Source organism: Oenanthe melanoleuca, chromosome 7 (assembly GCF_029582105.1).
Source record: "Oenanthe melanoleuca isolate GR-GAL-2019-014 chromosome 7, OMel1.0, whole genome shotgun sequence".
Taxonomy (NCBI): Eukaryota; Metazoa; Chordata; class Aves; order Passeriformes; family Muscicapidae; genus Oenanthe; species Oenanthe melanoleuca.
Genome location: NC_079341.1, coordinates 2317886 through 2339239, shown reverse-complemented (window position 1 = coordinate 2339239; position 21354 = coordinate 2317886). Strand labels below are relative to the sequence as shown.

General features: G+C 49.2%; 1 protein-coding gene across 2 annotated transcripts; it reads right to left on the bottom strand.

Moving 5' to 3' along the window:
• Positions 1-8664: 8664 nt before the first annotated feature.
• ACKR3 (atypical chemokine receptor 3) lies at positions 8665-14148 on the bottom strand. 2 transcript variants are annotated; one of them, XM_056496636.1, is made up of 2 exons: positions 14073-14148; positions 8665-10617 (listed from the first exon to the last, which is right to left on the bottom strand). In XM_056496636.1, the coding sequence occupies exon 2, from the start codon at positions 10588-10590 to the stop codon at positions 9496-9498; it is 1095 nt and encodes a 364-aa protein (XP_056352611.1). In that variant the 5' UTR covers positions 10591-10617; positions 14073-14148; the 3' UTR covers positions 8665-9495. The 2 variants fall into 2 exon arrangements, with proteins under 2 accessions (XP_056352611.1, XP_056352612.1); XM_056496637.1 differs by lacking the exon at positions 14073-14148 and adding an exon at positions 13911-14021.
• Positions 14149-21354: the final 7206 nt, after the last annotated feature.

Sequence of the window (21354 nt, the reverse complement as noted above, 5' to 3'; positions counted from 1 at the left end):
GTGTCTGGCACTGGGGAAATACCTATAACTTTATTCCATGATGTATTACTAACCTGTATTAGACTTGCACAGAAACAACTGGCTGCTGGTGGTGGAGGAATAAAAAGTTGGTGGATTGCACTGTAAGCAAAAAGAGACTCTGATTATCTTGGAGGGGTTTCACAAGAAGCTGCTTCAGTCTGTCAAACATGGATTGGAAGGGGCTGTGGGCAACCTGTCCCTCAGGAGCCACAAGGGAAAGGCACTTCCAGGGGTGACAGCCAAGAGAGGAGACCTCCCCATCTTTGTGAGCAGCTGGGAATGGATGGGGAGCTCCCACCTGGGCTGGGATCACCTCCCAAGGAGCTTCCAGACAGAGGGAGCAGGAACTGGACTGCAGCAGCTCAAGGCTTGCTGCCAGAGCAGGCACATCCCTCCAGGAACACTGGGGAGCACATGGCTTTTATCAGCACCTGAGGCACAGACACCACTGGAAAAACCAGCACAGACACAACTGGGGAAAAACAGACCTGCTCTTAGCCTGAAGAGTGGCTTGGCTGGTTCTTCCCAAATCTGATGGATAATCAGGAGACAGTGCTCCCTACAAACCCACCCTGCTGGCAGCAGGACCAGTGCACCAGGAGGGCCTGAGGCACTTACCAGCCACAAAATGGCTTTTACAGAGCATCACCCCTTGTCATTGCATCAAGGGGCCCAGAGGAATGTCCCTCAGCAGGAAAGGACCTGGAAAAGATGAGCAGAGAGCTTGGTGCTTGTTCCAGCCCTGCTGGATTTCAGCAGCCTGCAGCACCAGCTAGGACAGGGCCCTGCTCCTGCCTGTAAGGCAGAGATAAAGCTCCTGGAAATGGAGGAAAAAGAGCTTTCCCAGCCTCAGCTTTGCAGGAGGAGGGCAAGCAGAGCACAGGAGGCAGAGAACAGTGAAGTCAATCCAGAAAAACACCTGATCACTTTCATCCATCTGGATGAAAGCAGTGCTGGCTATCAAGCAGATGCTGCTGCTAAAAACAGCTTTCCACTTCAGTGTGGGCTTTTTGGCTCTCCCAAAGCCAAGCTCTCACCTTCATTCCTTGCAAATGAACAACAGGAGCACCCAGAGAGGCTGTACACTATGATAAAGCTCCAACAACACCTCAGCTGACTCAAAATCAGAACTGAATGTGTTTCTGGTTAAGAGGGCAGCTTAATTTATATCTTAAGGCAGCTTAATTTATATCTTAGAGCAGCAAAGGGGGGAAAAACCCCTTCCTTAGCTGTGAAGCACACGTCCTGGAAACAGTCAACAGTTTTGCTCTTCCCCCAGCAGTTGTCTCCATCCCTCTCCTATGAGGAATGGGCTGATGGGTTACCTCAGAGCCTTGTTTTGAACTGTTCTCCTTTATAATCTTCCTCTAATGCACAACTCCAGCTGTCAGTGGAAGGGGAAAGGTGATTAAATCAGCTCAGGATGACTCCCTGCAGGAAGGTACAGCGTGTGCAACATGTGTAACACAAACCTGCAGTTCATTTAAAGTTCCCTTTTCCATCACCCTGCAAGCTGAGACAGCTTTAGCTCCCCAGCAATGTGGATGTATTCCAACTGCTTGGAAAGTGGAAAGGGCTGGTCATTTACCAAAAGAGAAGGGATTTGTGAGATCCCAAGTAATATTTCTGGTGCTCTACATTGCTTCCTTTCACAGTCTGTGACAACAATTCATCTTTAGGGTTGTACCATCTCCAAAGGTGTCCTTTCCTGTGCAGACATTCCTTGGCACAAATGGGAAACAGCCTCTCCTTCCCAACAGGAACCAAGCTGTGGTCTTACAGAGCAGAGGGAAATCAAGAAACTTCCTCTCTTCCTCTTCCTAGGAAGAAATCCGGGCTGAGAGGTGTCTGGGAATTTCTCCCTGACTTCAGAGGTTGTCACCAGATCTATGGGAAGCTCAGGGAAAAGGCCACATGTACAGGAGCACTTACCCACTCTGCAAGTAAATCCCCTTCACCTCCCCAAACTGCCTGGACCAGAATTTCCAGACACATAAAGGAGCATAACACACAGATGCCAGCAGACACTGGAAATTTTACACCTGGAGACATTCCTAACTCATATACAAACAGCACCTGGAAGTGAATACAGTGTGAGAAATAGATTTCCAGCTCTCCAAGAGCAAACCTACCTGAGGAAAGCATGAGACTGCTGCAAGCCCAGCATTTCAGAGCTGTTGTGGAGCTGAACCTGTCTCAGGGTCTGGTTTTTGTTCCTTATTAATCACTTTCACGGGCCTTGCACTTTTGGATTCCAGCCTGACTGGAAGCAGCAGACACTGGAAAGCTCAGAAAGCTTTTCAAAGTGTGAACTTCCCCCACTCCCTGCTCTTGGAGAAGGTTTAATGCACCTCAGGTTTGCATCCAGACTTCCAGGGGCTGAGCCAAGCAGTCACCCCTCTCAGACACACAGGGTGCTCACCTGCCTGGGAGTTTCCAACCTGAAATCCAGGCTTTTATCCTGAAATATCTTCAGCAGAGGCAGAGCCAAGAGATCACCAGGTGCAAAGGAGCTGAGATGGTGCCCAGGGAAGACAGCAAACTACCAGGGCTGCTGATGGAAAAATCCACTTTCCACCTTTCCCAGGCATCTCCTAGGCTCCACCACTCTCATCCCATAATTAGATTGAGCAAAGAATGCCTGGCATTTGTTCCACAGACAGACACAACCCAGGCAAGGTTTAGAAAGCCCCAAATAATGCCAAAAATCAAATGTGGGTGAGCAAAGCTGCCTCTCAGCCAAGGGAGCTGGAGCATGCACAGGGAAGAGTTTCCCTCTCCTATTTTATTCTCCAGGAGTACAATGAGGGCTATTCTCTCCTGGAAGCAGGAATCCAAAACACTCTGGTGTTTTGTGGATGGAGTGCAGAGGGAAGGTATGGATTCCCCTCTGGCAGCCAACTTCCCATGGAGCAGCCATGAGGGAGCACTGGAGCTGAACTGAGGGGAAGCTGCAGCATCAGCCTTTCCAAGTGACTGCTTCCCTTGCTCTCTCAAAGCCCTCGACCAAGACATGGCATTCACCAGGCCAGACAGGATGGGAAATGGGAAGAAAAGCTCTCTCCCCACCACCACTCCTCTTAATAAAACTGCCACCCACCAAAGGAATGACCTTGAGATTCCAGCCAGCCCTGCAACAGGGTGGCTGAGCTGGGGACAAGAGCTCCAGATTGTGTCATCAAGGGCTCAGCCTCCTCCACAGAGTGCAGCATTCCCACATCTTTGATCCTGCCAGGAGGCAGTAGGGCCATGCCACAGAGGGCTGCTCTGTGGAGTCACCTCCTGCATTCAGGTGGTCTGGGCTCAGCTGTTACCAGGAGGCAAAAATGATTAAAATACTCTCTAGAGTAACTCCATATGGTTGTCATGGACAATCCTGAGCTGAAGAGTCTTTTTCCAGGACAGTGAGTGACAATAAGGTTGTGATGGGATGCCTGGAAGAAGAGAGAAGCCAGCTTGCTACTTGGGAGACCAGAAATGTGGCTTTCCTTCCCTCTCACACCTCCTGGCCACTCTGTGGTGATCAGCGATAGGAGGGAATGCCCTGGAGCTGGATCAGGGGAGGGGCAGGCTGGATACTGGGAACAGGCTCTTCCCCAGAGGGTGCTGGCACTGCCCAGGCTCCCCAGGGAATGGGTACAGCCCCAGGGCTGCCAGAGCTCCAGGAGGGCTTGGATGCTGCTCTCAGGGATGCACAGGGTGGGAGGCACACTCCTGCCCAGTGCCTTCACTCTCCTGGGACTCCCAGAGCCCAAGCCCCAAGCAAGGAGGACATTGGAGTGTTTTGTGCCTGTCAGATCAAGATCATGGAGTGACCCCAATAGACATGGAGCTGATGGGAAGGGATCCTGGCGAGCTGGTGAGGATGGGAGCTGCAGAAAGACCCACCCTGATGCACAACTGTGACTCTGCCTTATTGTGCATCCCAATTCCCCACTGCAGGAGACACAAATGTGCCTGTAGGTGGCCCAGAAACACTGGCTTATTAAAAAGAAAAAGGGAGGGGGGGGAAAAATCCCCCAGAATGAATGCAGCGTCTGTCACCCTTTTGCAGAATTGTTATGTTTTTTGTGTGTAGTTGGTGCTTGTTTTCCAAAGATTTACATTTTTATGTGTGTGTCATTCGCTTTTCATGCATTTGGAGACCTCAGAGCTTAGAAATTCAAAACACTTGTCAGTCACGTCAATCCTTTTGGACAAAACAGAGCTGCCACTTGGATGGATAAAAAAAAAAAAAAAAAACAACAAACAAAACACACTTTTCTCTCAAGCTGTGACTCGGTCACCCTGCTCAATGTGGGCAAGATAATGTTCAGAGAAAGCAAAAAGAAAGATCTGAGTTTTCATACTCATCGGTGGAACTAAATTGATTAAGGTCATTTCCTAGGTAGGTTTGAAATCCTCTGCAACAATTTTTTTCTTTTTTGAAAAGAAACAGAAAAGCTTTCCCCCTCCCCCCCACCAAAAAAAAAAAAAAAAAAAAAAAAAAAAAAGGGAGAAGTCACCACTGCAAAAACATTAAATCTGCTTGGGTAACTCAGAATATATGTTGGCAAGGCAACATATCTCAGCTTGAACAGTAAACCTGCTATGTCAGAGGCTCTGCCACATATGAAAGAGGCTTGGGTTTCAATATCTCATGCTGAATTTACTTCTTTTCAGCCTTTCATGGCCAAGTATTTGATGTCTCTCCTTTCACTGCTGCAATCGATAGGGTGACCTTACGTAAAAGTTTCCTGACCTTTGCTGTAGTCAGTATTGTCCTGTTAAAATGTAATTTAACTCTTTTTCTTTAGTCTGGAAATAGCACTGTACAGACAGCAAACACGAGAGGGGCTTGGGGTTTTCCCCCTCTTAACCTAAAGGCAAGAGGCACCATCCATCTTCAGAATTGGCTTCAAAGCAGAGGATGACAAGAAGCATCATCTGCAGAGGGTCTGGTTGGTTTCCCAGTGCTTTCTTGTACCTGTTTAGTAAGGTAAAACCCCCCAAAAGCCTTACTCTGATGCTCACTCCAGTGCCATCCTGTTCAGTATTTTAGGATTGAGGGGTCTCCCTGGATTCACAGCACTGAGATGTTGGCTATGTCCTTGGTACTATGAAGTTACAGCATTTCCTTTACCTAAGGTCTTGCACATAGTTCACACAATAAAAACAAAGAGATTAGGACTTCTGTAAAAAAGCAAAAGAATTGTTTTTAAACAGCAACTAGCAAAGTGGAAGGAGGCTGATTTTTCTCATGACAGTGGGTGTTGGAGAGTCAGCCACATGTTTTAGAGTTACAGCTGGCTTATCCATGCCAGGATCTTTGGGAGCCTGGTTTGAATCCCATTATAACCCTGTAATGCAAGTATTTTTGTGGGAGCAGACTGCCATGGTTATCCTCTGCTGTGCTGCTGTGATTTCATCTCTGAGTTCTGGTATTACTCTGCATTAGCCATGCAGATGCACACGTCGCCACTCACACCCATATATTTGCACAGGATTATGGCTAAAATTCCTGATCCTGCTTATAAAAAGCCCTATAAATCCCAGAGAGTTCCTTTTAAATCAGCAGCATTATCCTACTGTAAATCCAGGGTGTAAGTCAGAGCAGACTCTGGCTCAGATGCTCTTCAGCCACACATCCTAATGGAGCAGGGAGCCTAAAAGCAAACCCTTGGCTCTGCACACACCAATTCCCCCCCAAATCTCATCCCCACCACATCATGCCCTGCTCAGCCCCACACCCCTTCACTTTTTAAAGTACCAGCTCCACTCTGGTCATGGAGAAACTCTCAGAAACAGCACTAAGAGCTTTGGCAGTGCTGCCCCTGCCCCCACGTGCTTCAATATTGCTCACAGCTGAGTTATTTCTTGCTTCTTAGGAATTTTAACTGGCTTTTATGCTCAGTGAACTCGTGAAATGAGAGTACCTAAAGTCAGCAGCACTGAAACCATGAATTAGCACAAGGAGAAAGGGGCCAGTTGGGTGTTTCTTACAGTACATTATCTGCATAATGCCAGAGGAGCTGATTTAAAGTCACTGTGCTACACCTGAACGTCATTTATGGCTCATAAAAGCAAAGCTGTGTTTAAGGAACAATAAAGCAGCACTGCACTTTCTATGGAAGAAGAGAAATAAAGCCTTTCTCACGGAGCAGATGTATTTTTATTTGCCCAGTGCCTGCCTCCGAGGCACGTGGAGATGCTTTCACCAGAAAGCCCAAGAGTTAAGCAAGAGGACTCGCTCCAGGTTATGGATTATATTTGATTTGTACTCATTTTTCCAGCCAAGCCTTAACACAGGGAATTTGACCTCCTGGAAAAAGCAAGAGCTGGATCCCCATGGATACCTGCAGCTGTCAAAGGAACAAGGGAGATCCCCAGGCACAGCAAGCCACAAACCCACAGCAGGGATCCTTCATAAAACAGAATCACAGAATCACGTTGATGGTCTGGGGGGTCTTTTCCAACCAAGACCAAGCTGTGATTAATCCCCAAGCCCAGAGCACCACATCCAGTCTTTTCTTGAGCACCTCCAGGGATGGGGACTCTATCAGTCCCCTGGGAAGCCCCTTCCAATGCTTGACCACCTTTTCCATGAATATATTCTTCCTGAACACTCCAGTTCCAGGCTCAGCACATTTGTGACAAAACAAAGTGACAAGCAGCCCTCACATCAATCACTCTAAGTCACAGCCATATCACAGAAGACACCTATTTTCACTCACCTGCCATCTGCTGATAAATTCCCTCATTTCAGTCTCCAAGGATTCACACTTTGGTCTCAGTGCGAGCACCAGCTGGGGTATTGTGTCACACAGGAGAAAAGCTTCCTAGAACACAGACAAGTTTTTAATTATTACACCTCTGCCAGTTTGATTTTTGAGAATTTTGACCATGAAATCAAAGTCCTGATGAGAAATACACAACAATTACAAACTCCAGCCCTCCTGTCCCTCTGCATTGTTCTGCCCTCCACACATTTCCCATCCTCTGCCCACTACCCCTCTTCCCACAGCCATGGCCACCTCAGGGCCACTCAGCAGTGCCAATCCCTGGAGAAGACAGTGCTCCCATTTCCCAAACTGCTGCTGCTGCCTCCCAGCTCCACTTGTCCTTTCAAGGGACAAGGTGAGTCCTCAGCTCCAGGTTTTTTCATCAAGGAGCTGGAAAGGATCCATGTGTGCACAGTATTGACAGCAAGGGTCATGGTCCTGACCTTTCCCTGCTCCCTGTCTGACCCTGCCTTTGGAAAAGGCACCATCACACCACGATTCACCTCCCCAAGGAAGAGGCCTGGAGACTTTATCAGTGTGGTTTAAGCAGCAGGTCTGCAGGATCTCCCCAACACTCAGCACCACCCAGCCTGTGTGCAGGGCTGACGCCGCTCTGTGAATACCAAACTGCAGAGGGAAAGAAAAAAATTTTGTGAGTGTAAAGCTACAGCACCACGTGAGAACAGCCCAGTGCCTGAGAGGGAGCCTGAACTGAAACAGTTCTGCTGCTCTAAGATGAGCAGCACGCCACAGGGGGACAGGAGCAGGATGCCAGAACTGTATCCAGCACCTTTGGGGAGGACACACAGCTGCACACAGGGAAGCAATGCCCAGCTAAAGCAGGGGATTCATTTCTCAGCATTGACCAATTTCAAGTGTCAGCACAAGGGACAATGTTTCGTGCAGTTCTGCAGTATCTTAAGGTTTACAGGAAGCTCAAAATGCCCACAGTGTACAAGAAGCACCAGCACAAAAAGCTATGCCTGCACTCCATCCTGACAGCTTCTCTGCAACTAGAATTATTTTTTCTTTTGGGATTTCTCCCCATTTGGGAATGGACTGGTGCTTTTCTAGCAACACCACTATGAGGAGGGGATGGCAGACTTAACATCTGTTTTTACAGTATGACCCAAGGAGTGTTCAGAAACAAAAACAGAACAGAAAGAAACAAAGAGTCATTCCCAAATTGTTTGGCTGTTGGGATGGCAGAGGGATGAGGGCATGCTTGGATTGAGGAGGAATTTAAGTGTAGCACTGCCCTGGAGCAGCAAGCACGGCTGGGAGACATCACTGATCTGACATTAAGTACCTTGTCCCGAGGTGAACACGACCATGGTTCAAGTCCTTTGCTGGCTTCAAGCTCCAGTTCAGGCATCCCACAGGGGCTGGATCCTGCCCCACACTCGGACACTACTGCACTGCAAATCCACGACAAAGGGAAGAGGAGATAAAAAGGGATTTAGTGCTGTCAGGACCGCTAACACCCCAGTTCCATCGCCAGCAAAAACCTCACAGGGCTGAACCTGGATTAGTCCAAATATCCGCTCCATCTGCACACTTCCGTATTTTCCTTCCCTGTGTTTCTCTCTAAGCTACAAAAACAGCTTTTCATCATTCCTAGCAGCTTTTACCTTATAAATCCATCCATTTCACCTTCCCCACCAGCACAGACCCACTCCTCCCACTCCATCCCATGCTCCAGTGCCACCTCCCATTCCCCCATCAGTTCTTTCTGGCCACCAAACATCAGGAAAACTCTGACTGACCTGTCTTGCTCCTGCACCAAAGGACAGAGGGTGGCCTTGAGATTCCTCCTTTTCGGCTTTTTTTTTTTTTTTTTTTTTTTCCCCCCGGCAAGTCAAAGCACTGCTAGGCACAGGTGTTTAGGTTTTTTCCTCAGATCTTTATTTTACAAAAATAACTTACAAATAGAGACAACTCTCAGCAGTAAGATCACTCACTCTGTGCAGGAGGATACAGCCTGGTGAAGCAGGGGTGTGGGAGTTAAGGACTCTGACAATACTGTTAATTTTAACATGATGGCAGCTATATTACACTACATATATTTCATGCTCCAGCATGTGGGTGTGACACCACATAAAGCCACGGTCCATAAAGTGTGCCAGCCAGGGAGGATGCTCCCAAGAGATCATTTCCATCCTATTTATCAGCATCCTCTTGGAGCCAAACACTCAGACTACAGCACTCTGGATACACTCATCAGCAATATACTTCAAATACATGATAAAAATATATTTAACTTTCAAATACACTTGTATAAGGTACACCAAGAGGCAGAAAATAAAGTCTCGAGCTTTTAAATACAACACACTATATATATAAACACATACAAGGAGACAAGAGGGAATCAAGACGTGGAAGGAGAAGCTTATCCATGTTATCTATGGTACACAATGGCTTTGTCTGCTAGGAAGTCATTTCCATTTGCATAGCATTGTTGAAGAGTCCACACTGGGCTAGGAGGAGAAAAGGTTTTCATTTTGGTACCACTTCCACTTTGCAACTGATCCTACTCTTAAATTACACTTTGTCCTCTCTCTTTTGTAGGCTGGAATTCACGCCCCGTTCGTAACAAGCACATTGAAAGGAAGGGGTAAAAAAAAATAAAATAAAATAAACAAACCGTAACACACACAAAAAAAAAAACCACATCAGGTTAGAGAGTCAAGGAAGTTTCTTTCTGGGGTTGCAGTCATTTGGCATTTTGCTCCAGAGCTGAGTATTCTGCTTCTGACACTCTGGAGGCATCGATGAGTTTAGTGAGGCCAGTTTTGGCAGAGTACTTGAAAATAAAGGCCTTCATGAGCTCGTATCTGTAGTTGCGGTTGATGAAGCTGTACAGGATGGGGTTGACGCAGCAGTGCACGAGGGAGAAACACTGAGTGATGTGGAGGGTGGCGTAGAGGAAGTTCTCCATCTGGCAGCTGAAGGGGATGAAGTGAAGGCTGTAGAAGATGTCCAGCAGGACAGCCACATGGTAGGGCAGCCAGCACACCAGGAACACCACCACGTAGGAGAAGATGATCTTCCCGTTGCTCTTGCGCTCCTGGTCACCGGAGGCGGAGATGCTCTTGGCCAGGAGGAAATAAAACACGGCGATGACGGGAAAGGGGATGAGGAAGCCCAGCACCACAGAGATGAGCTCCATGCCAATCAGCCACTCCTTGAAGCTCTCTTCAGGGTACACGGGCCTGCAGTAGGTCTCGTTGGGGGAGGAGACCGTCTTGAGGTAATAGGTGTCGGGGAGGGAGGCGGAGAAGGCCAGCAGCCACACCAGCACGCAGATGCAGCGGCGGATGATCTTCTTCTTGCGGCTGCTGGAGTTGGTGAAGTAGGCGACCGACAGGTAGCGGTCCACGCTCATGCACGCCAGGAAGAAGATGCTGCTGTACAAGTTGATGGAGAATATCAGGTGAGTTATCTTGCACGTGATCTCCCCCATGTGCCACTGGTTGTGCTGGACGAGCGAGATGACCCACACGGGCAGGGTGATCACCACGCACAGGTCGGCGATGGCCAGGTTGAAGATGTACAGGTGGGTTTCATAGCCGGTCATTTTGGCCTGGAGGTTGACCCACACCACCACCGAGTTGGCCACCAGGCCTATGACGAAGATGAAGATGTAGAAGAAGGACAGGGTGTAGAGCAGGGCGCTCTTGTTGAGCGTGCCAGAACATGTTGTGGCGTCCACCGTGATGCACTCGCTGTTGTTGCACGTCCAGTTGATCTCCGTCAAGTTGGCTGTCTCCAGGAAATCCAGGATGGAAGTCAAGTCAAGTGCACTCATGGTCGCTCGGATTGGACTTCAAATGACCTAAAGGCAAGACAGGATTGAAAGAAATGACGTAAATTATGGAGATATTTCTGCTGCCGTGTCATACCAGGACACGTCACTTTAGCAACATCCTGCTCTCGCCAGGCACCTTCCATCAAAGAGCTCCGTGGAGTAAAACAACCACGACACTTAGCAAAGCTCATCTGCTTGACTCAAGAGGAGCAGCACCAGATTTTGTGTGATTTTTCCTTCCCTTCCAGCTCACATCTGACATCATCAGGTTGGCTATCGTCCCCGGGTGTGAAATCTGCAATGTACACCGTGGCCAAATAAATGTCAGGCGACTAAACCTGTCTCCTCCGGCATAAATGATGGTCCTATCGCTTTCAGCTGGGGAATCTTTAAGCCACTTTATCTGCACTCCCTCAAGCACAGTAGAATTGATCTGGCCGATACACCCACCGTAAAACATTTACCACAGGCTCTGGTCAGCGTCTTGTCAAGCACAGCTACAGCTGCATTAAGTAGAAGTGGGTTACTAAGGGGCTTTGTTCCCCTCTCCAAACTTAAATTCTGCTCTGTCCTCCCTTTGCCCCTTCCCTTGAATTCCATTTTACAAAGTATCTCCCGCATTTAACAATTATTGCACAGCACTGAGAAAAGAAAGAAAAACAAACTTGGAGCTTGACTGTTGAGCTTAAGTTTTCTTTTTAGAAGACTGCTTTGATTTCAAGCACTCCCCCATCATGGTTGGCTCCACAACTGCCTCCTTTCCACACTTTTGCTGCCTCTTCAGTGCTTTCTTATACCTGAACACAGTGGACAAAGCTTGTTAACTTGTTAACTTCCTCACCAGCAGAAAGAACAAGCCCATCAGACCTTAGTGGCTCACACAAAACAGCAAGTGGGGCTGCTAATAACCCTTCTGCTTTTGGGAAGGCATAAAAATGCTGTCCCTCTCCCCGGGACCCTCAGTACAACCCACAGCCATCAGGTCAGCCAGCCCCCCCATGGGCACATCCAGCAACCCCAACAGTGGTCACCTTGCTCTTCCCCATGCCCACAGCCACAGAAGGAAAGGGACCAGCCTGAGGCAAAGCCAGTGTGGCCAAGTGACCAGAGAGCAACAGGGAATCTCCAAATATCCCTGACCCCACCACAGGATCTCTCGGTAGGATCTCCAGGAGCACAGAGCAGGGAAGAGCTCAGATGTGTTGAGCTCTTCTCACCCCCTCTCCCCTAAAAGGGACCATGGTTGACACAGCACCTCTCCTTCTTCTGCATAATTGGCTCTTCCCAAAGCTCCCACCCTCCTGCCTGTCAGGGACAGAGGCCACGGAAGAGAAGGGAGATAAGGGGGGAGATTACCCGGGAGGACTCAAGGCACTATTGTCCCAGCAGAGGGGAAGCTGGTGGCACTAACAATGAGGGGGGCCGTGCACACATTCAGGGGAGATCAAATCTCTCCACAAACAGGCCCAAATTGGCCTGTGAGGAGATCTGGCCTGTGGCTTTCATCCTGCTGGCCTGATGAAAGACAGAGCTGAGATTCAAACCAAATTAAGCACGGATTTTGCTGAAACACTGGCTAAAGAGGGAGCTGAGACAGCAGCAGCTCTCCATCCTGGGACAGCTGATCCTGTGCTCATCTTGGGAAAGCAGGGAGTGATTCAACCCACACCGAGCAGCAGAAGGGCTGATCCTCCCCCCTTGAGACACAGGCCCCCTAGAGCTGCAGGCAGCAGGGATGGATGCATCCCATGGATGTTCACTCCATCCCAGGGCTGCAAGGGGGACAGAGGGATGGGGCTCCTGCCAGACCTCACCCAGGGTCCCACTGCATTCCCAGCACAAACACTTTCCAAACTTCACACTCACAGGGAAAAGCAGCACCATCCCCAAGTCCCTGTACCTCAAAACCCTGCAGCAATTAAAGAAAACTCCCTAAAAGCCACAAAACTCCCAGCCCCATGGCAAAGGCCACCAGCTCCTGCTGGTATTTGAGGGAAGCAAGGGGAGCAGAACAGGAAGAACACCCAGCTACCCCACAGAAGTAGTATGGGTGAGCCTGGGCTTCTCTGGAAAGGCATATGGTCTAAAACAAGAGGAACAAGCTCACTCCACATCCCAAGACACCAATTCAGGACAGGACTGTGACCACCCAGCACATACCTCATGGAGAAGAAACTCAAACCTGGCTGAGGGGTGTCAGACTCTGACAGAGAGGCAGTACAGGGCAGCAGAGAGCCCTTGAAGCTGGGGCTCACACCAATGAGGGGACACACCACGGCCAGCACAACCGCAGCTGCTGGCTCAGATCCGCCCGGGGATGTTGGGGAGCACGAAGGATGCTCATCCCGATCTGCACTCCCAGAGCACGGCTGCTGCACACACGTGCATCCATCCATCTGCCCGCGCCTTTCGCATCCCCAGCGCGGCCATAAAAACCCGACACCGAGCCGGCCTCCCAGGCTCGGGTCCCGCCGGGAGGAGGGCTGTGCTCACAGATTACAGCCCCACAGCCCGGCCTGGAGCCTGGGATTAGCTGCTGTAACCGGAGCTCTGCTCCCCGCCAGATTAGCTGCGAGCTACGGGGGGAACCCACCAGACAAACTCGAGAAAGCCGCTCCGTGCTCCTAAAAAAACACCTTCAGCGCTCTCTGCAGACAGCACAGCATCCGAAAAACTCGTCAAGGAAGCTGGGACTGCAATTTGTGTCCAAGACACTGCAAAACTCCTGTAGGCCATCACCCCTTCACCCGGCGGGGCACATGTGCTGAGTCCAGCCCTGCCGGTTTACAGAGTTAGGACACGAAGGAAAGGAAACGCACCCAAAATCCTGCAGCAAACACCCAGAGCTGTGGCTGGAGCTGATGCTCCGCATCCATCCCGCCTCCTGCCCAGGAGCCGCTGCAGGCGGTGACAGAGCAATCAGGCTCCAGCATCCCTGCCCAGGAGGGCAGCCCAGCACGGCACGGCAGGGTCCAAGCCCTGAACAATTTGGGGAGCTCCCCAGAGCCCGCTCCTGCACTCCTGCAGCGCTCAGGGGTGCGGGCAAGCCGGGCTGTGCCCATCCCAAATGGAGAAGGGAAAAAAAAAAAAAAAAAAAAGCCAGGATTGCTGACTGGCAGTCCGGGCGGGCTGTCACTCGCCCACCTTCACCCTGCCGTGCCCCGGCTCTCCAGCCAGAGGAGGTGGCCACCGCCACAAGAGGACACCATGCCCGCCAGGGGCTTTGCGAGCCCGAGCCCGGCACATTCAAACTCCGCAGCTCCGAGCTGAAGAACGCAAACAACAACCGCGGGGGGAGGAAGGAACGGAGCGGATCGCACCTGGGCACCCACAGGGCAGCGGCGGCCACTCCAGCTCCCCCAGACCCTCCCGCCACGGCAAATGCAGACGGGGACAGGGAGAAGAGGCTCCCCCCACCCAGCAGCGACGCGGTGGGGCCGCGGCGGGCTCAGGGGTCCCGCAGCCCCGGGGATCGCCCTTACCTCGGGGCCTGGAGCAGCGCTGCCCGGGCGAGTGAGCGCGGCCCCGCCGCCGCCGCCTTATATCGGCCGTGAGGGGAGCCCGCCTCCCGGGGGCGGCTCCAGCCCCGATCCGGCCAGCCAGCCCCGCTACGGCCGCACATCAGCTCGGCCCAGCGCCGGCCCGGGCTCAGATCGGCTCGGCACAGCCCTGCTACGGCACCAGATCAGCCGCACTCAGCCCCGGCACAGCCCCGCTACGGCCCCAGATCAGCCGTACTCAGCCCCGGCACAGCCCCGCTACGGCCCCAGATCAGCTCGGCCCGGCCCCGGGCCCCCGGAACCGGAGCGAGGGCTGCGGGCACCCGGGGTAGGAGAGGGGATGGTACCGGGACAAGAGAGGGGAAAAAGGAGGAGAAAGAGAGAGGGAAAGCGGGGAAACGGGTAGGGGGAAGCCAGGGAAAGAGAGAAAACGAGGAGAGAGAAATAGAGGGAGGGAAAGGGAGGAGAAAAAGAGAGGGAACAGCGGGGAAACAGAGAGGGGGATGTGAGGGAGAGAAAACGAGGAGAGAAAAGGAGAGTAGAGGGAGAAAAAGGATAGAAGAAAAAGAGGGGAAAGGAGAGAAAAAGCAGAAGAAAAGAGGGAAAAGGAAAAGAGAAATGGAGGGGAAAATGAGGAAAAAGGAGAAAGAGAGGGAAGGGGGGAAAAGAGGAGAAAGAGAGAGGGAAAAGCAGGGGAAGGAGAGAGATGGAAGCCAGGGAAAGAGAAAACGAGGAGAGAAAAAGAGAGAAATGGAGGGAAAAGGAGAGAGAAATAGAGGGAAAAGGAAAAGAAAAGAGGAAAAAGAGGAGGAAAAGACAAAGAGAAAAAAATGAGAGAAAATGAGGAAAAAAGAGAAAGAGGGAAGGGGAAAAGGAGGAGAAAGAGAGAGGGAAAAGTGGGGGAAACAGAGAGAGGGATGTGAGGGAAAGTGAGAAAATGAGGAGAGAAAAAGAGAGAAATGGAGGGAAAAAGGAGAGGAAAGGATAGAAGAAAAAGAGGGAAAAGGAGAGAAAAAGCAGAAGAAAAGAGGAAAAAGAAAAAGGAGGGAAAAGAGAAATGGAGGGGAAAATGAGGAAAAAGGAAAGAGGGAAGGGGGAAAAGGGGGAGAAAGAGAGGGAAAAGTGGGAGAAGGAGTGAGATGGAAACCAGGGAAAGAGAGAAAATGAGGAGAGAAGAAGGGGAGTGAAAACGAGAGAAACGGGAAAAGAGAGACAAAAGTGAGAGAAGGAGAGAAAGAAACAGAGGGAGGAAAAAGGAGAGAAAAAAAAGAGAAAAGGAGAGAAGCAGAGAAAATAGGAAAAAGAAAAACGAGGAAAAGAGAAATAGAGGAAGGCAAAAAGCAAAAGGGAGAAAAAGACAGAGGGAAGTGGAAAAGGGAGGAGAAAGAGAGAGGAAAAAGCAGAGGAAAGAGAGAGATGGAAGTGAGAGAGAAAAAGAGAAATAGAGGGAGAAAGAAGGGGGGAAGCTGAAGAAATGAGAAAAAGAAAGGAAGAAATGGAGGGGAAAATGAGTGAAAAGGAGGAAAAAGGAGAAAGAGAAGAGGGAAAGAAAGGAGAAAGGGAAGAGCAGGGGAAAGAGAGATGGAAGCAAGGGAAAGAGAAAATGAAGAGGGAAGAAGAGAGAAATAGAGGGAGGAAAAAGAAGAGGAAAATGAAAAGGAGAGAAAAAGCAGAAGAAAAAAAGAAAAATAAAAAGGAGGAAAAGAAGTAGAGGAAAAAATGAGAGAAAAAGAGGAAAAAAGAGAAAAAGCAGAGGAAAAGGGAAATAGAGGGGGAAAGAAAAGAAAAATAAGAAAAAAAGAGAGGGAAAAAGAAAAATAGAAAAAGAGGAAAAATTTGAAAATGAGAAGAAAGAAAAAGAAAAATTAAAAAAGAAGAGAAAATTAATAGAAGGGAAAAGAAGAGAAAAGGAAGCAGGAAAAGGGACAAAGAAAAAGTAAAAAAGGTGAAAAAAGTGAAAAAGTAGAAAAAGAGGGGAAAGTGACAAAAGAGGGAAAAAAAGAAAAAATGAGAGAAAAAGAAGAGACAAAAAGAAGAGTAAAAAATACAGAAAAATGGGGAGGGAAAAAGATGAAAGAGAAAGGGAGTGTCCCAGTGTGACTTTGTGATGTTGAATTCTGTCCCCATTCCTCTGTTTAGCCCAGAAATGAGTTTTGTACCTTTAAGGCTGGGTTTGAGAGTGAAGGGGAGGAAGGAGAAGTGGTTGTTTGGTTTGTTTTTAAGAAAATGCAAATTCATTGTTTAATCCTTTAATGTATTTGTGCCAACAAAACAACGTTCATAACTACTTCCTTCCACTTCAAACTGGTTTCAGTGCTAAACACAGGCACTAACCCATCCTTTTAGAAAGCTCCATGCCAGAGCTTCAGAAAAGCAACATTTTTATCTTCACCTTTTCAGTGACTGAAGACTTTCAGCCTTCCTTTTAGAAGTGTCTAGCATGCTGGTCAAGTCTTACAATAAATCTTCAGACATGAATTTTTCATAGTAAATTTTCACATTCTGCTCATATAGATGCTATATGAGTAGCAGCTGTTTCTATAAGACAAGTTAGCATCAATTTTTCTGTGCTGTTGTTGTTTGCAAAACAAGTTGATATTGTAGTTGGAGAGCATGCAGTTCATCTGTGGCTTCACTGAGACCTTCATAGACAGCACTCCCAAGTAATTGTTTATTCTTCTTCAAAGATTCCCATTCATTTGCACATTTCTGCTCTTCTATCTCCTTGAGCTTGTGCTGGTAAAGAGGGAATGAGAACAGACTGAGCCGAGCTACCACCAACAGGAGAGAGATATTCTGAGTTTGTCATCTCTTCAGAGCAGCAAGAGGTTTTGTTGTTTGGTATTGGTTTGGTTTTTGGGGGTTTTTTTGTGCTGGGCAGTGCTTTGCCTGTTGAATAAACAGGTTTTTTCCACTTCTTCGTGAGGAAATTTCTTCCTGAACTGCTTGGGGAGGGGCCACTTGGGTGTGCTTCCTGGGCAGGGGCCTTTTGAGGTTTTCTCCCAAATTTGTCCTAAACGAGGACAGGGAGAAAAAAAGGGGAGGAAGAGATAATATAAGAAATAGAGAGAGAAAAAAAGTTTTTAAAAGGTGAAAAAACACAGAACAGATGTAAGAGGGGGAAAAAAAATGAAACAGCATGTCTCAAGTTGTTTTCTATTTTGATTTGTTTTTCCCTGCCACAATAAAGTATTGAGGTAGACAAGGCAAGGGGAGGCAGCAGATCCTCACCTCTGCTCCCTGCCCAAGGGCAAGAAAAACTAATGCCAAGGAAAAGCAACAAGGAGCCAGGGAGTCAGTGACTCAAAGTGAAAATCCCCTTCCTTGCTCAGCTCCTGAGCGTGGGGAAGGTGAGGGAAAGGGGCTCAGTCAGGCTGTCTGTCCCAGGGAAAATGCTGGGGTAGGTGTCCATCCACCTGTCAGCAGCTCCCAGGGATCTCCAGCAGCTGAGCCAGAGCAGGGCTGGGCCCCCAAACCCTCCCCCTGAGCCCTAAATCAGCTCCTAAATCACCTCAGCATGGCTGAGCCACTGCCCAGCCAGGACACACAGCTTAGCTGACACCTTGGAACCACGACTTTTTGGAAGATACAGGGCTGGAATTTAGCCCTTGAACCTGCCCACAGAAAACACTTATTTTTCTTCCCAAAAAAACATATAATCCTATATCCACAGGACAAGGGGGGATGGCTTCAAACTGAGAGAGAGAGTAGGGTTAGATGGGATATTGGATAAAATCTTCCCTGGGAGGGTGGTGAGGCCCTGGCACAGAGAAGCTGTGGCTGCCCCATCCCTGGAAGTGTTCCAGACCAGGTTGGACAGGGCTTGGAGCAACCTGGGATACTGGAAGGTGTCCCTGCCCATGGGACACCATGGATGGGCTTTGGGGTCCTTTCTGCTTGGGTACCAGGGAACAAGAACAGAGGGATGTTAACACCATCCCTTGGATGGAAAGGTGGGATGTAAGGTGCCTCATCTCCCTTCCTGACCCCCACTCTCACTGGATGAAGTCATCCCAGCTTCACAGCTGTCAGTGAGCAAAGTGTTTCAGCATCTGCTTGAATTCCAAGTGCTTGCCCAAGTCCATGGATGTTGGTGGGATTGAAGCATGGTGATGTCAGAGTGACAGGATTAGATTTGAAAATAAGCATGGACTGAAGAACTTGGCTAAATCAGGCTCTGAAAATCCTAGGGAAAAAAAAAAAACCATCAAAATTAAATGCACTCTAGCAGCACTCTGGTCACTTGGCCAAGAAAGCAAGTGGAGTGGTTTTTCCTTACTTGGTGTGCCAGAAAATAACATCAAAAAGTGCAAAAATACCAAAAATACCAGCCAGCACCTGGAACCACAAAACTGCTGGGTGTCCAGGAGTCACAGACAACCTCCCCTCTCCTGTATTTTGCCAAGGGCAGAGTCCTCCCTGCCCTTTCCAGATTCCTCCTTTCAGGTATCATTTTATAGGGAGCACATTCCTCACAGCAGAGCCAGGGCCAGTTCCCTTTTCCTTTCAAAAACTAGATTTTGCTTGGTATTCAGGCTTTAAAAACCTGCACAACACGACACAAAACCACCTCCCTAGACCAGAGCAAGCAGAGCTGGGAACCTCAGATAAAATCAGCAGAAGGTCGAGGCAAGCTGCCTGCTTGCCATGATTAATTGGTATCTGCCACCAACCCAAGCAGGTGCTCCAAGAGATGTGATTGCAGATTGCAGTGGCCGTGGCCAGCAGCTCCTTGGAGATGCAGCTGTCCAGGTGATCCATCACTCCCTGAAACAAGACAGGCTGGGAGAACTGGAATTGTTCAGCCTGGAAAACAGAATGTTCTGGGGAGATCTTATAGCACTTTTTGGTGCCTGAAGGGTTCCAGGAGCACTGAAGAAGGAAGGGGAAAGAGCTTCTCACTGCCAGAGGGCAGGGTTAGATGGGATATTGGGAAGAAATCCTCCCTGTGAGGGTGGGCAGGCCCTGGCACAGGGTGCCCAGAGCAGCTGTGGGTGTTCCATCCCTGGAAGTGTCTCAGGCTAGTTTGGACAGGGATTGGAGCAGCCAGGGAGAGTGGAAGGTGTCCCTGTCCATGGCATGGGTGGAATGGGATGGACTTTAAGGTCCCTTCCAACCCAAACCATTTTATGATTTAGGAAAGCAAAGCTCTGCAGTTTTCTCCCTGTTATGGAGGAGTCTGTAGCAATATGTCAGTGTTGGGCAAAATGCAGCAGTGGAAGCCAGATCGTTATTTAACTGCTTTGGTTTGCATTTATATTTTGTTTAACTGCCTGAACTACAGCAATATGTTCTTTTTTTCTCAAAAGCACAAGTTTTTACTAATGAGGGTAGGGGAGGGAAAAAAATCCTGAATTTCTCCCAGTCCTCAGAGCCTTTCCCTGTTGATTTTGGGAGAAATCAGGGAACAGGTTGAAAGCACCCTCCCTTTCTCTTAAGGCTTCCCTTCCCAGCTGGGAGGCAGATGGAAGCTGACACCCAGCCCTGCCTACTCAAATCAACAGAGAAATCAAAATGAAAAAGTAAAAAAGTCAAGTTGGCAGCCTTGAGCACTGGGAAGACACGGGTTTGGGAGTGAGAGAGAAGGCCAGGAAGGCAAAGTGCAGATTGTACTGGGTGGGGGAGCGTTCTGATTGCACGGCAAGTATCGGAGTGGGACAAAGGGAAACACTTCTCCGATTGCACAAGAGAGGGTTTGCGTGCGGCAGCAGCGAGGTGGGAGCAGCCTCACACACGGACAGAGAGCGGGGCCAGGAGCACAGACCCGGCACGGCAGAGCCCGGGACAGCCCTGGAGGAAGCTGAGCTGGGATCCACGAAGTGCCTGAAGGTGAAGCCAAGCTTCCTGTGGTCCTCACACGGGGCACCAAAATGTGAGGTTACGACCTCCGGTGCTCTAGGCACCAACTTCATCAGGTAATCTTCTAAAAAAGCAAGCAGCTAATAGTGACTAAAAAGGTTATTTATTGCAGAAGCACATCAGTCTCCAAGGCACTGTCACAGACATCAAAGTCCTTGCTGAGTTTAGTTTAGAGTCCCAAGTTAGAGCAGAGGCTGTTCCCGGTGGGGCTGATGTTGGTGCAGCAGCTCCTGCCTTCTTCTTGGGTGTTGATGGCTGGAAAAGCAATGGCAGCAAAGCAGGGGGCAAGAAAGGCAAAAGCACCAACTCTGCCCAATACTAACTCTTATATAGGATTTTTCCAACAAGCTAAGGTGCAAGCTCGGACCACTGCTCCTTAACCTATTAGAATCCTAATTTCTTAGCACACCAGATAATGTATAAACTACACATACAACCTATCTTGTTCTATCTAAAAAATGTAAGCAGTATTCTTACTATAGCTCTATTATGTCTAAATCCTGTCTACAACTGTGGGCCTGGGGCCTCTTGCTGAAGACATCAGTATGTTTCAACCTTCACTAGAACTCGTACTGCTACTGTGGAATCCAGACCTTTTACTTACTAAAAGCACTAGAGCTCCTACCAGAACTTATTAATTTACTTCTACTTAAACGTCTACTTTATGTGTGAGTGGCTTAATGTACTTCAATCCATCCAAAGGCTTTAATTCAATCCCTGCCCCTTGATTCCTCCCTGAAGGATCCAGAGAATCTCCTAACTCACTGACTCCAACAAACACGCAGTGTCTGCTTCCTCCCTCTGCCAAGACAGCCAGACCTCTGTCCTCTCACAGGGATGATGGATGGATGCATGGATGGATGGAGGGATGACAAACAAAAGGAATAAATAGATGGCTGCATCAGGAGTCACCTCTGAGATGGCAGCAGAAAGGAAAGGAGCGGTGTGATTCCAGCAGGCAGCGGGCATGGTGCTGGAAAGAGAAATATAGAAAATGAGAGGAAAGAAAAAAGAGAAAAATGGAAAAAGAGGCTTCACTTCCCCCAGCAGCAGGGAACAATTGGGTCATTTAAAGGCAAACCCTGCCTCCAGCAGCGTGAGGGAAGCCCCGGGGCTGCTCTCCTGTGCAGCTCCGTCCTGTCCGGTCCGGAACAGACGCACGATGAGGAAAGCAAGGGGAAGAGGGCAGGGAGAGCCTCCCACTGCAGGGCAGGAAAGGTTCTTGTGCTCACAGGCAGCTCCAGGAAACCAGAATCCTCCTCTGCACAAGGATGGAGCCAGCCAGAGGTGCCCAAGCTTAGGAAGCTGCTCAAGGGGTGGGAACAAGAAACTGTGGCAGAAAGCAGCTGACCTCTTAAAAGTGGAAGAAAAAGGAAGAGAAGTGCACGGAGGGGCTGCCAGGGCA

Coding starts and splice junctions, on each gene's coding strand:
- ACKR3 (XM_056496636.1), bottom strand. CDS start 10,590: ATGAGTGCACTTGACTTGACTTCCATCCTGGATTTCCTGGAGACAGCC.